Genomic DNA, 12,990 nt, shown 5'->3' on the forward strand with positions numbered 1-12,990 from the left:
AAGTATTACGTACAGTTTCGAGATTCGCACTGTAATATTTGCCTTACCAAACTTTTAAAATTAAAATTGATGTAAATTACCATTTAAATGTAGGAGTATACAAAACTTAATGTGAAGATTGAGTTTTTACGTGTAGGTATTATTTGATTTGCACAGTATTAGTAGAAGGCTTCGACAGCCGTTAACAGTGAGCAAAACCTATCTCTTAATGCCAGTAGAAACAGACGCTAATCAATAAGACACCCACTTCCTCATCAGATCCTACGAAACCTAGAATCTGGTTTATGTATGCCAAAAATTCGCCGTCTTTCAAAGTTGGAGAGTAGTAATTTTAAATTCTAGGCAGTGTTTTGAATCAACATTTTATACTTACGGAGAAAAAACAGACAATTCTAACACCGTAGTCTGAAAAATTTCTTTTTCAAAAAAAAAAAAACAACATTAATTCTAGTTATTTAGAGATTTACGATTTTGTAACTTCATTCCTTCAAGGTGGTGCATTTTTATTGACACACGTAATTGCAAAAATATTCCAGAATAAAAATCCTTCACTCCAAATAGCGGATATGAAATAAAAGGTTTGGACTGGTACAAAAAACAACTTATTACCTACTCAAATACTTCAATGTCGAACTCTAAATTTTAGACACTAACTAATAGTTTTCGAGACAATTACCTAGTACAAAAAATTGCTTCTAAATGGGGCGTTTAGGTGTGAAATTTAATCGGTCTTCATTTTGAGCTTTTATTGTGCATGAAAGTAAAATTTCGTAACTTTGCATCAAGGTAAACGTAGGTATAGGCGCCGAGATGGTATGGAACAAGTTAGGTTTTATTGTTCCAATTTTGGCATTGAAATTTTTGTGTCAAATAAGTCCAGCAACCAGTGCACAGTGTCCACGGAAGGAGTTTTGGTAAAAATGGAGCAAACTGAAAATAATAATTTTCAACTAATTTAATAACATATTGTATTGGTAGTGTGTTTTTCTTTTTAATTTCAGTAGGTCCGTTTTATAAAGAAGAGGGAATAACTTCCTACAAAGTGTAGCAGAAGAAGATGCCGCTTTTTTTCATTTATCGCCGAATCAGTATGTATATGAGGTTTCATAGTTTTTTTTTAGTTCTGTAGTATATAGACATGCTTATTCTATTTTATACAATCAATGACCAAGTGATGAATGGTATTTCTATTTAGATAAGAGAAAAATTCTAGAAAATATCTGTAAAATCCCATCTTAGAAGTCATGCAACCAACAATGTGTTTCCACTTTATGTTATCAAAATTCGGGGTCATTGTTACTGTGATGACATTTTGCTCAATTTTTGTGTTTGATTAAAAAAATAGTTTTGTCACTGATTTTGTTATTAATTTGTATTTGTTTTTATAATTTTTTTTATTGTAATTGTGTAGATACATTTTAATTATGCATAATTTTTGTGAATTGTTGTGAAGTGTTGCGAAATCAGTAGATAACTCAACTCAAAAAATGTTATTTATCAATTTATCCAAACGATAGTCTTGTATCTGTAAAGTGTAAACAAGGCGGAAATGTTTATTCTCGTATTTTTCCTGCTTGTTAGTATCAACAATGTTAGGTTATATTTTACAAAAACTCAAAACTAAAAAAGTATTTTTTATCATAATAGCATCAGGAACATCCTTTTATATTTTCCAGGTATTTGTAAAAATTTAGAAATTCTAAAATTGAGATTTTTCATTTTAGAGTTTTTTTGAGTATTATTTAGTTCATAAAAGGTCACAATATCCAATAATTGTGTGGTGGACTCCATTCATGGGAGAAAATGAGCAGATTACCGCCTGTCCCAAGTATAATTGTATATTAACCAAGGACAGGAAATATTTAAACAATACAAATTTGCAAGTAAAATTTTATTGTTTCAAATTGCCTTAAATTAATTTCTGTTTAAAGGCCTTTTTATTTTATGGAAGTAAGTTCAACATCAGTGACTTACCGAAACGAAAAGACAAAATTTGGGCCCTTTTTCACGAGGAATCGCCGAGAAATATAGCACTTTTCTTGTATGAGAGAACCTTCGAGGTTTTTCATATAACGGCGACTTTCAGCCGAAATAGCGACTTTCCGTTGACTTTGCAATATTTAGAAGAATTAAGTTTACTTACAGGTGAATAAAAGCTACAACTTGCAATGTCCTTTAATAAAAGTTTCAGACACTCAGTATTTCGTGGATGTGAAAGAAAAAAATAAATTATTAGACAGTATTGCCCCAGTATTGTACATACAATCCGACTGTGATACTCCAATAGATAGAGACGCTTATGTAAAAGAACTTATGAAATATATTAAAGTTGATTCATATGGGAAATGTCTAAAAAACAAGGAATTCCCCCAAGAGTGAGACACTAAAAAAAGTAAAACACTTCATCTAATTTTTAGAATTTCCGAAATATACTCCTTGGATCTTTACAACGAAAAACTGCTCCACTTTACGGCCAAATATAAGTTTGTGATAGCTTTCGAAAACGCAATTTGCGACGATTACATCACTGAAAAATTATGGCGGCCTTTAATAGCAGGTTCAGTCCCAATATATCTAGGATCTCCCAGTGTTGAGGTGAGTTTACGTAATATTTTATTTCTTAATTTTATAAAAATAAATAGGATTGGTTGCCTAATAAAAACTCCGCAATATTAGCAAAAAATTTTCAAAGTCCGGCAGAACTTGCAAGTCACATTAACAAAATTAATAACGATGATTTCTTATATGAGATGTACCAAAGACACAAGTTTGGAGAAGTTGAGAACAGTTTTCTTAAAAGTTTCTTAGACAATAGCCCGTTTGGAATTGCTACTGGTCAAGAACACTTAGTTTCAGCGTTTGAATGTTTTGTTTGTGAACAGATTTATAAAGGGTGTGAAAAACGTGTGTCAGATTCTGTTTACAATTGTCAGAGACCAAGTCTGGGAAACAGTTGGGAATACTTTTGGCAATATGGAGATTGTCAATCAAAAATGTTGGTAAATTTTGTTAAAAACGATGTAATGGTAGAACCAGATGTTTGTTGATTAATTGATGACAAATACAAATTGTATATTTTTATTAAGTGGCATAACTCTGCTATGAAAAAAACCTATGTGAAAACAATGTTACGAATACTCAATTATTGCAAATGAATATTATAAAATAAACTAAATGAGTATAACCCCTGTCTTTATTTTTAATCTAAATAAAATTCACGAAAATTAAATTCTCGTTTGCTAATTTATCACAATTTAACTTTGCTGTAAAGTCCAATGATTAGTAAAGAACGAAAACAAGGGTACAATTATCATCACAATAATTGAAGTACACTTAGGCGCTTTCGGACAGTTCAGTCACGATTTTCTAAGTACATTGGAATAAATAAAACTGGAAATTAAGGAACAAAAACATTCCTAGGATTTGTCCAAAATATACAAAATAATTAAATCAGGTTAAGTGGAAGACCATTATCTGCACATTTTCATTTAACTTTCCTTGGGAAAAATTGAATTTTCAATACGTCAAGAAAGAAGCATTAAACTAGGAAAACTAAAAATGACATATTGAAAATTACCTATTAGTATGCTACAAAAAGAAAGAAACATAATAGAACCAAATGAGGTACATTATCCCTGTATAACGTTCCTCGGGATAACAAAAAAAGTCATCCTTAACGCCGACTTCAGCCCTCAGTCATTTTTACCCTTATTCTTTTTTGCAAATGCGAACAGTTTTTTCTTCTTCTTCTTGATATCTTCGTCCATCAGTGAGGAATCCGTCGAACAAATGTCGTCTTCGATTGACGCCGACGGCTGCTCTTTTATTGTCGTTTGTCTGAGAGGTTTGGGTTTCACAGGCGCGTCCAACGAAGTATCGGATTGCGAAGACTTCGGCTTGATCGAGTCCAGGACCCCTACGTTAGTATCTTGTGAAAACGATCGGGTCATTTGCGAGGATTTGCTCGTTACAGAGATATTATTGTTGCTAATACTTCGCGGATTGGAAGACAATTTGCTAATTTTAGTGTAACTACTAGAATCTTCAGGCCAAGTTGAGCTGTAGGAAAAAATGTCAAATGCGCCTCGTCTATATGTTGTACTCACATCTCTCCTCCCACCATAAAGTGAACTCCAGGAGTCGGTTTGCTCTCAGAATGAGAATCTTCCTCTTGTCGGCTGGTTTCACTCCCTGAAGAATCGCCCTCTTTCCATGAATGGTGCGCTGTCGACTCTGAGTGGCCTGTACACATACCGCCATCTTACACCGAAATTAGTTACCCAGCATGCATTTTATTAATTACTTGATATTTGGTTCGTCTGTGCTTGAGATCTAATTTTAGATTATTAGAATTTAAGAGTGAAACGGAATCTGCGATTAGTTTTTGTTACAGCAGCACACTAAAGCCTACTTAAGCGATAAAAGACCCTGTGCTTACCTGTCTCGGTGTATAAATAAGTGCATTTAACTCAAGGAAACGGAATAAATAATAATAAAATCAATTTGAATAAATACTCAACAGGCCTTTATATTTTGATTTGAAACCAACTACAGACTAAGTGGTAAATAATCAAAGGAATACAAGCCCCCTAGCATAAAAATAAATTACAATCAAGCGAAAACAGCTAAAATATATAAACTGGTTCAAAAATAAGTACAGACTCATACGATGTCAGGTTAGGTTAGCAAAATTGCTGAAATGGGTAATGCAGAATAAAAAAAAAATGCAAGTGCGCCAGCAAAAGATCCTTGACAACTTTGACAGAAATTTCCTTCGAGTCGGTGCTGAAAATCAGATTTGTTACCCATCGGACGGCCGAAATTTTTTTAACGAACCAAACATTAAGCACGATCAGGTACTCTTCACTTTAGATGTAACAACCTCATGATTATTACAAAAAAAGAAATAAATAAGTAAGAGAGACTGGAAGAGTATTAAGAGTTTATAAGAAAAAGAATCACGAGGTTGTTAACAGCTACTAACCTAAACTAACACGTTTAATAAAACATTATTTACATAATAAACAATCCTACCACTCTAGTTGAGAAAAATACAGGGTTTTTGTTAATAATCGGAATCGTGTGAATCATCATCAAACGAGATATTCTTACCTTGGTGACCATAGAGGGAGGCTGTATCGTCATCCAAATCATCTTGACTGCTGATGCGACCTGAACCAAACAAAATGACGTCTATAGCTTTTATTTTTTTCTAATCGATTTTGTATTATCCTTAAGCAGTAATCTCGACCCAATATCGTATTACCATCAGACCTTACCTCTTATTGGCAGCGCCCGTCCGTTAGTATTACGATACAGGGTGTTTTCCAAAAACTGCAAACCGTTATTGTTGATGATGCTGAATCCACACAACATCTCAATCTGCTTCCATCTATGTACACGCTCTTGCAGTTCTTGTGTAACCTCATTCAAAGCCGTCCTAGCTTCGACTATGCTTCTATCGACTTCATCGATTGATTTTCCGTGAGTTGAGACGAAAGCTCCAACAAGACTCGACCTCTTCTTCCTCAATTTCTCACACTGTTTTAAAAAACATTAATTTGAGTCACAAATCGGGCAAATTTCTTACAGCCTCTCTCGCTTGCTGCAGTTGTTTTTCCGCCGATGCTTTCTTCTTCATGTAGCCTTTATTTTCAATTTCGTGAGTGAGTTGCAGCCACTGTTGGAGTCCCGGAGGCGGCGACCAGCACCTGTCCTTCAGTTCCCCTTCAGCGATTTGCAGTTCGGTCCTCAGCATCTACATCGGAAATTAGAGCAAATTTTGATTTGTCATTGTTGAACTCACCTCGATTTCGGCCTTGAGTTGGTTCACCTCCAAATCGGAACATGGCAATGAATCAAGATCCGTTTTCGAATCTTGTAATTTCTTTTCTAAATTCTGTTTTTCGGTAATCACATTTTCTTGTGCTTGTTTGGCTTCTTCGAGTTCTTTCTGTAAATTTTCTAGTGCTTTTTCCGCATTCTGTAAACTGTCCATGTCACGGTTCATTCGATTCAGGTGGTTTTTGAATTTTTTGTTTTGATGGAAAGCATACCAAACTCCTATTCCACCACCGATGAGAAGGACGATCAAGGTAAGGTCCTTCCAATGCGGTTGGCCGTCTAACAAAATTAAAGAAATGCTCATTTAACAATTCGGACATTCTTTTTCGCGCACATATTCACGTCTGAATCAGGGAAAAATCGAAATTATTAATGCTAGGAATGGTTATATAATTGGCCCATTGTTGTCACGCTTTGGTGGGCCCACGCTAGAAATGGTAAATACGCAATAAATGGACATAGGTGACGTGAATGGGGTAGGTTTATTTTGTTCCACATTTGTTAAAATTTCTTATTTTTATTATTACGTAACACGTTAAAATGTACTGCAAATTGTGATTAATGATTATTAGAATCGCAAAAAATTATAAATAACGTAATTTACTCTCCAATACGTAACAATAATTGCGGTACTACCGAGAATGACAAGAGAAGATTTAGCGTTAACTGAAATGAGCCACCAATCAGAAAGCAGACAATTTTTCAATGTCGTTCCAATGTGGGGTCACATTTTATATAATTTGTGAAATTTGCAAGTTTATTTAATTTCATTAAAACTTTAGGACCAAGGAATTCTACTGTTTCAAACAGTTTATTTAATATAAAATTTGTTTCAGAATTAAGTGTCAAACTTAACAATTACCATCACTTTTCTAAAAAGTAGAAACTCGAATGCCAACCTGTTAGTTTTCTGAAACTGAAAAAATGGCATTTCATAACGATTCAAAAACAGTCTGACTATGAATAATAAGAATGAAAATTGGTTGAAAAAACATACAACCAATTTTTTGCATTGTTCGAGCGGAAGTTGATAATTATGCATCAATGGATGGATCTTTAAATATTTCGTTTATTAGTGAAAAAGTAAACATTTGAATTTTGCTCCTTCAATAATAAACACAGTAGTGTTTTAAACAATTTAATTTTAAACCATTAACACTTCAAACGCCTTATTATCTTTTCTTATTAAATCAAATACTCGATAATGACGTGAAAAAAAACTTGTTTCATTTCAAAAAAATTTTCATTTGATTTTAAAAAGATAATGGAACAAAGTTTACATTTGACTAACATTTTAAATAAATAAATAACGTCTGGATTTTGCAACGCATCAAATAAACACTTGTTTGTTTACAAGTAATAAAAACAAAATTAATTGCTTTCATTTCCATTTGCGTCCCCACAAACGACTTACCCTTTGGGGGGCCAAAAAGAACCACGTCCATGGCCTTGAGGACGATTTTTTGCTTATGTATAGGATCCTTGATTCCGAGATGGTTAAGATAGTTAATATTGTTGGCAGCCAATCTGAAAACCACCATTTAGCCCCAAAAAATTCAACAACAGTTAGTAAACCTGGGTAAGTTAGCCCCAGTGACTTTGTGTGAGATAAAATTAGGAACATATTGGGGTAGATCAACCGAGGAGACGAGCCAATCTGTGGTTTGTTCAACGGTCCAGTTGTGCACTTCCGACTTCAACCAGGCTTCCCACAATTCTTTGACAGAGATGTGCATGTCATCATTGCGATGGAAGGCTTTTTGTCGTCGTTCATAGCCCGAGTCGTATTGCAATTCCTCTCTGAGAAACTATAAAGTGGCGTTTTTAAGGGCACCTTAAGTGTTTGGGGCTTACGTCATCGGATTCCGTGAGGTCTACGTTGCCGTTGGCGTCGTCGTCCAATTTCTGATGAAGGGTTTTGATCGCTTCAAGCCCTAGTCTGTCGTTGGCTGCCATCGTGAGGCAGGCGAAATCGTCAATGCTGCAGGTGTTCATGGAGCCTGGAAGCGCATCCTGAATGTGTGCAATTTGGGGCTTTGGGGTACTTACTGTCACTGAGGAGTAAGTCGTTGGCCGAATAAGTACTCTTGAAGTCTCGAGATTTCATTTTTTCTGTGGCGGCATCTTCGGCGAGGGCAGCACTCCGATAAAAGCTCAAGATTAACCAAAAAACTAATCCCCGGGTACGCATCGTATATAACCTTTAAATTGCACAATATATTAGTTTCGAGTTAAGGCCGCGGTTGTTCCAACGAGTTTTTAGCATAATAATTATTGTTTTGTGTGTTTTTCTTTAGTTTGACATTTCACAGCCGATTTTCGTGGTAAGTTTCAAGGTCGTGTCAGTTTGGTGGAAAAATCTGTCAAACTTTTTAGCGATTATGTCGGGTTTTGCGCGGTGTGAATCGGGGTTACCATATGTTCGTTCGGAAAAGGTCGGCTCACATTCGATAAAGTCGCCTTCACGCGATGACCGCTGACCTTAGCACAATTAACAACAATTTATTTTACTCCGAATTTTGATCTCGATATTAAGCCTTATTAGAACAGATCTGCCTTCAACGATTTTAATTATTGGTTTGTTTTCTTTGGCTCTTGTTTTGTTGCACGTACGCACATCACCGTGAAATTGCAATTACACGGCTTATCTGCTGTATGTAAAGTTTTACATTTGATACTAACGTTTTTTTACCGGTTATGTGAACTTTAGAAGGCCATTACCGAGTCACTCTGCACCGTTTTTCCTTTTTTGAACAGCAAATATTAAATTTAAAATTAAAAAGTAAATACAGCAACACACACATTTTCATTAAGAGCATTAATGACCTTGCAAGATCATCAAGGTCTTAAATCTTGAGTTTCAAGAACTTCTCACATACCTAATTACTGACTTTTCTAATTATAAACAATACTAGAATATGTAGGCAAACAAAATTATTTATTCACAATCACTAGTAATATCAATGCCCATTCCCATTCTTTTGGAGGTCGGGAAATTTGTCATTACCTCCCGTGCTTGGAAAGTACCAAACTCGGTACTAACTAATGAAGTATTGTCAAAGATTACGAGTTATTATCAATGCGATTTTTTATGAATTTAAAGCACTTCCTGAGTTTAACGGAAGCAGGATTGTTTTCTTAATTTAGAAATTAATATTTTCTTGTACTGTTTCCTTTTCGTTATTTACAATATTCTAAATTAACATATCATTACATTTATTTTTCCAAAGATAGATTTAATTTACTCAACTCACTTACCTTCAAAGAAAATTGAAGTTACATTTCCAAGTGCTGCTTTTTTAAACCTTGTGTTTTTACTATTCACTGTTGTTTTATTTATTTCGGAACAAGCTAGCAAACCACGCAATCGTGTTGCACTAAAAATGATAATTTAAAATCAAAGTAACTTACTTTATTGTCAACCGTCAATACAGCGAAGCATTACCATAGCGATTTTACCGGAAGTAAACAAACACTTTATCTTACTGTACAAATAATAGTTATTTACAATCGTGTGCGGTAACTTACATTTTATTACAGTGCGAAATGAATTTGAAGCACGACGCGCAGCCGAGTGCTTTAATAAATGAGCACTGTAAAATGCTTAACGCTCAAGACTTGTATTAAGCTTTTTCGCCGACGTTTAAACAAAAATCATTTTCATTAAGAGCATTAATGACCTTGCAAGATTATCAAGGTCTTAAATCTTGGGTTTCGAGAACTTCTCACATAATTACTGACTTTTCCAATTATAAACAATACTAGAATCTGTAGGCAAACAAAATTATTTATTCACAATCACTAGTAATATCAATGCCCATTCCCATTCTTAGGAGGTCGGGAAATCTGTCATTACCTTCCGTGCTTGGAAAGTATGTACTTAGGTACCTAACTCGGTACCTAACTCATGAAGTATTGTCAAAGATTATTATTAAGTTATTATCAATGCGATTTTTTATGAATTTAAAGCACTTCCTGAGTTTGGCAGAAGTAGGATTGTTATCTTAATTTAGAAATTAATATTTTCTTGTACTGTTTCCTTTTCGTTTTTTACAATATTCAAAATTAACATATCAATACATTTATTTTTTCAAAGATAGATGTAATTTACTCAACTCACTTATTACCTTCAACGAAAATTGAAGTTACATTTCCAAATGTTGTTTTTTTAAACCTTGTGTTTTTACTATTCACTGTTATTGTTTTATTTATTTTGGAACAACCTAATATTAGAGCAAACCACGCGATAGTGTTGCACTAAAAATGATAATTTAAAATCAAAATAATTTACTTTATCGTATTTTTAAAGTATTTATAAATCTTGGTAGGAACAACCGCGAGATTAAAAGTGTTTTTTAGTAGATATAGATATAAGTAGATCACTGAGATATTGCTTAACCAGAACTCAACAACATAAAAGTATTGTGGTTGTAAATGCTGTAATCAAAATCCAATAATAGATCATTTGTATACAAAAAATATATTTGGCAACTGTGTCTCATTCTACATGTTTCTAATACTTGATGGACGGCTTCACAGTTTGAATTTTTCGCAAAAGAATCTGGAAAAAAATTTCATTATAAGTTTATTTTAATATAAAAATGAACCTGATTTTCCCAATCGATTTTCTTCTGATTTTTCTTTCGATTAATTGCCGCACTGGTAGGGTGATATCTATTTGGGAGTGTTACTTTGGGTTTGCTCGTCTGACGACTATATTTTAAGATTTTATTCATCAAGATTGTATTCTGTCTTTCAATTTCACGAATTTGTGACGAAGTGAACGTTTTGTTGGGAAATGTTCCGGCTTTGTGCGAGTCCCTTAGTCGCTGTAAAGTGCTTTGAGACATTTCCTCATATGAATCGTCTTCGTGGGTATCTTCCTCGAAAGTTTCGTTCTCGTAGTCTTTGTCGGAAATGCCGTCATCGTAAATGCTTGAATTCGAGCCACTATTCGAAAGCGCGTCTTGTTTGTTCGACATTTTACTCGTGGATGACTTTCAGTAAGGATAATACTTTATTTAGTTGTGTGATCGATATTAGGGATAACAAAATTATGACATGACACAAAGTTTCTATAGCAACTCTTTATAAATTAACTAAGTTCGATTTGTTTGTGGGTTTGGGAGTGAGAAAAGTCATGTTTCATAAATAATTCTGCATTTAATAAATGATTCGATTACTGAATAGAACAAAATATATTTACATATCAAAACAATATACACAATAATTTATATACACACATAAAATGTTAGTCAATAGTCACGATTATGGTCAATATCTTTAATGCATACTAGTGCCGGCTGCATCTGCAGCCACACAACAATTGCACATAATGTAATTAATAGTAATTAAGACGTATATGAGATACAAAGTATTGCTTTCTTTTTTAGTCACATTAGAAAATATATCACTTATCCACTTTTGGCAGCGAAATGCCCCTTTACTAATCACCTCTCGACAGTTTTTCATCCCAAATAAAAAGTGAAAAATAAAAGAAACGTTGTACATCTAAACTATGACAATGTGGATACAATAATCAAATAATCAAAGAGAGTTCATTTATCATTACAACAGCTGTACCTATTACAATCATTACAGTATATACGTAACTATGGCGAACAACAAAGAAATTAAAAACGAAAACGTGAATAATATTGGCAGTAAGTTACAGATTCTATGTATGCATATGTTTATGGATACCGACAGTACGCTATTCTAATGATTAATGGACCTGTTTTAAATTGCGGCCCAGATCTAATTTTAGATATAGGTAGAGTGGAGACAAGCACCGAGGATAGAATTGTAAAACTTAATAAAACGATATAAATATGTACATCTATGGACTATGTTCTGCTAGATTTATGTTCAATGGATCATTAAATACAGTTCAGTCAATTACTACGATCGATGATTAAATAACGTAAAATCATCATAAGAAACTGCAGCACAAAAATCATTTCGTTACTCATATCTTAGCGAGTCACTATAATTTTTCCATATAAAAAGCTTCTGATATATGTACAGTCCTTAGTGTTGCCTTAACTAGGTAGATCTATGTGCAAGAGTCTTTATAGATATCCGCAAGAGTGGCGACTCGGCTACCCTGTAGGAAACTTGTCATTCGTTATCAAATAGGCCTTTTGATTGCTTGTACACAACACAGTTTCGTAATAACTTGGACAGTTCATGGCTTATTCACTTTACTTTTTATGATTATCAAAATATTATCGCCACGAATTTATTAAAAATAGTAATTTGTTCCTATAAATTAGTTATGTACTTTCTTTTCATTTATTTAAGAACGACTAGGATTTGATTTGATGTTGACTTATGGCACATAAAAATATTTCTGCTGTTGAATTACTTAATATCACCACAGTTTATTTAAATCACGATTCGTGCCGATGCAATCTCCCTCTCCTCGATCCACTCTTCCTCCTCTTTCGCTTCGTATCCCTCTGGAACGCCACGTTCCCAGGATCATCCGCCAGTTGCGGATACTTGTGTATACTATGAATATCCACTCCCTCATACCCATCCACATCCCCATGCGAGATCAACTCTTCCTTCTCCTCCTCGGTCCAGTCCCCGCGGCCCTGGAACCCGGCCGCCACTAACTGCTTCTCCAACTCCCACGCTCTCTCCACGGCCCTCTTATGAGCGTGTCTCAGGATCTTGTGCGTCTCTTGCTCAGGATCGGCGCCATACTTGATTATCACAACGGCGTCAGGATTGTGAAGTCGGAGTTCTTTGATCGTGGTTGCCCCATGATCGGTGATTTCATGCGTCGAAACGTTGAACATCCCGCCCAAACGACGCAATTCCTCTAAATCGTCACGTATTTTAAGCACATTGTCTTTAACGAAATAGAACACATCCTGGTCATGGATGCTGAAGTGGAGGTTGAGGAAGAAGGAGTTGTTAAAGACTGAAGTCACCACGTCTTGAACAACGCCGTTGACGCCTTCGACGACACTAACTAGGGCTCTGGTGCCGGCTCGGGAAATCAAAACGCCCTCTCCGAAGACGGAGCGACGGTAAGCCACCCGGGGAAGGAGGTTCCGTGTTTTTGGCTCCATTTTGAGCAATGGTTTGGGTACGAAACCAAGATCCGTGAATTTTTCATTGACCTGAAATGTCCAA

General features: G+C 34.8%; 4 protein-coding genes across 12 annotated transcripts in view; 1 reads left to right on the forward strand and 3 right to left on the reverse strand.

Moving 5' to 3' along the window:
* The first annotated feature begins 877 nt into the window (after positions 1–877).
* LOC123004992 (alpha-(1,3)-fucosyltransferase 10) lies at positions 878–3,184 on the forward strand. Its single transcript, XM_044398576.1, has 6 exons — positions 878–1,676; positions 1,725–1,883; positions 1,932–2,145; positions 2,192–2,375; positions 2,418–2,595; positions 2,643–3,184. Exons 1-6 carry the CDS (start codon positions 1,590–1,592, stop codon positions 3,045–3,047), a joined length of 1,227 nt encoding a protein of 408 aa, XP_044254511.1. The 5' UTR covers positions 878–1,589; the 3' UTR covers positions 3,048–3,184.
* On the reverse strand, positions 3,005–9,230 carry LOC123004991 (stromal interaction molecule homolog). 5 transcript variants are annotated; one of them, XM_044398571.1, is made up of 11 exons: positions 9,103–9,230; positions 7,894–8,045; positions 7,699–7,844; positions 7,420–7,652; positions 7,259–7,371; positions 5,807–6,123; positions 5,591–5,758; positions 5,280–5,541; positions 5,113–5,172; positions 4,107–4,260; positions 3,005–4,059 (listed from the first exon to the last, which is right to left on the reverse strand). In XM_044398571.1, exons 2-11 carry the CDS (start codon positions 8,033–8,035, stop codon positions 3,693–3,695), a joined length of 1,962 nt encoding a protein of 653 aa, XP_044254506.1. In that variant the 5' UTR covers positions 8,036–8,045; positions 9,103–9,230; the 3' UTR covers positions 3,005–3,692. The 5 variants fall into 5 exon arrangements, with proteins under 5 accessions (XP_044254506.1, XP_044254507.1, XP_044254510.1 ...); XM_044398572.1 differs by lacking the exon at positions 9,103–9,230 and adding an exon at positions 8,527–8,542; XM_044398575.1 differs by lacking the exon at positions 9,103–9,230 and having other exon boundaries at positions 4,107–4,242; positions 5,343–5,541.
* A 1,036-nt stretch (positions 9,231–10,266) lies between these two features.
* On the reverse strand, positions 10,267–10,947 carry LOC123005963. Its single transcript, XM_044400070.1, has 2 exons — positions 10,452–10,947; positions 10,267–10,405 (listed from the first exon to the last, which is right to left on the reverse strand). Exons 1-2 carry the CDS (start codon positions 10,824–10,826, stop codon positions 10,358–10,360), a joined length of 423 nt encoding a protein of 140 aa, XP_044256005.1. The 5' UTR covers positions 10,827–10,947; the 3' UTR covers positions 10,267–10,357.
* Positions 10,948–11,023: 76 nt separating this feature from the next.
* LOC123005962 (teneurin-m) overlaps positions 11,024–12,990 on the reverse strand; it is a 110,250-nt gene continuing 108,283 nt past the window's right edge. For all 5 annotated transcript variants that reach the window (XM_044400067.1, XM_044400069.1, XM_044400068.1 and 2 more), the window contains one exon: positions 11,024–12,977. In XM_044400067.1, coding sequence (XP_044256002.1) covers positions 12,237–12,977 — 741 coding nt within the window. In that variant the 3' untranslated portion in view covers positions 11,024–12,236. The remainder of the gene's footprint in view (positions 12,978–12,990) is intronic.

The sequence above is a fragment of the Tribolium madens genome, unplaced genomic scaffold, assembly GCF_015345945.1.
Source record: "Tribolium madens isolate multiple individuals breed KSU strain unplaced genomic scaffold, Tmad_KSU_1.1 Scaffold_20;HRSCAF=117;Tcas5.2_LG4, whole genome shotgun sequence".
Classification (NCBI taxonomy): Eukaryota; Metazoa; Arthropoda; class Insecta; order Coleoptera; family Tenebrionidae; genus Tribolium; species Tribolium madens.

Bases quoted from the DNA above. Each gene is read 5' to 3' on its own strand.
- LOC123005963 (XM_044400070.1), bottom strand. From the start codon at position 10,826: ATGTCGAACAAACAAGACGCGCTTTCGAATAGTGGCTCGAATTCAAGC. The intron at 10,406-10,451 runs GTTCATTTTTAT...ATTTTTTTCCAG, and splicing joins AAATCGATTGGGAAAATCAG to ATTCTTTTGCGAAAAATTCA.
- LOC123004991 (XM_044398571.1), bottom strand. From the start codon at position 8,035: ATGCGTACCCGGGGATTAGTTTTTTGGTTAATCTTGAGCTTTTATCGG. The intron at 7,845-7,893 runs GTAAGTACCCCA...ATGCGCTTCCAG, and splicing joins CGACTTACTCCTCAGTGACA to GCTCCATGAACACCTGCAGC. The intron at 4,261-5,112 runs GTAAGAATATCT...TTTCGGTGTAAG, and splicing joins CTCCCTCTATGGTCACCAAG to ATGGCGGTATGTGTACAGGC.
- LOC123004992 (XM_044398576.1), top strand. From the start codon at position 1,590: ATGTTAGGTTATATTTTACAAAAACTCAAAACTAAAAAAGTATTTTTT. The intron at 1,884-1,931 runs GTAAAATTTTAT...TTCTGTTTAAAG, and splicing joins TAAACAATACAAATTTGCAA to GCCTTTTTATTTTATGGAAG. The intron at 2,376-2,417 runs GTGAGACACTAA...TCTAATTTTTAG, and splicing joins AACAAGGAATTCCCCCAAGA to AATTTCCGAAATATACTCCT.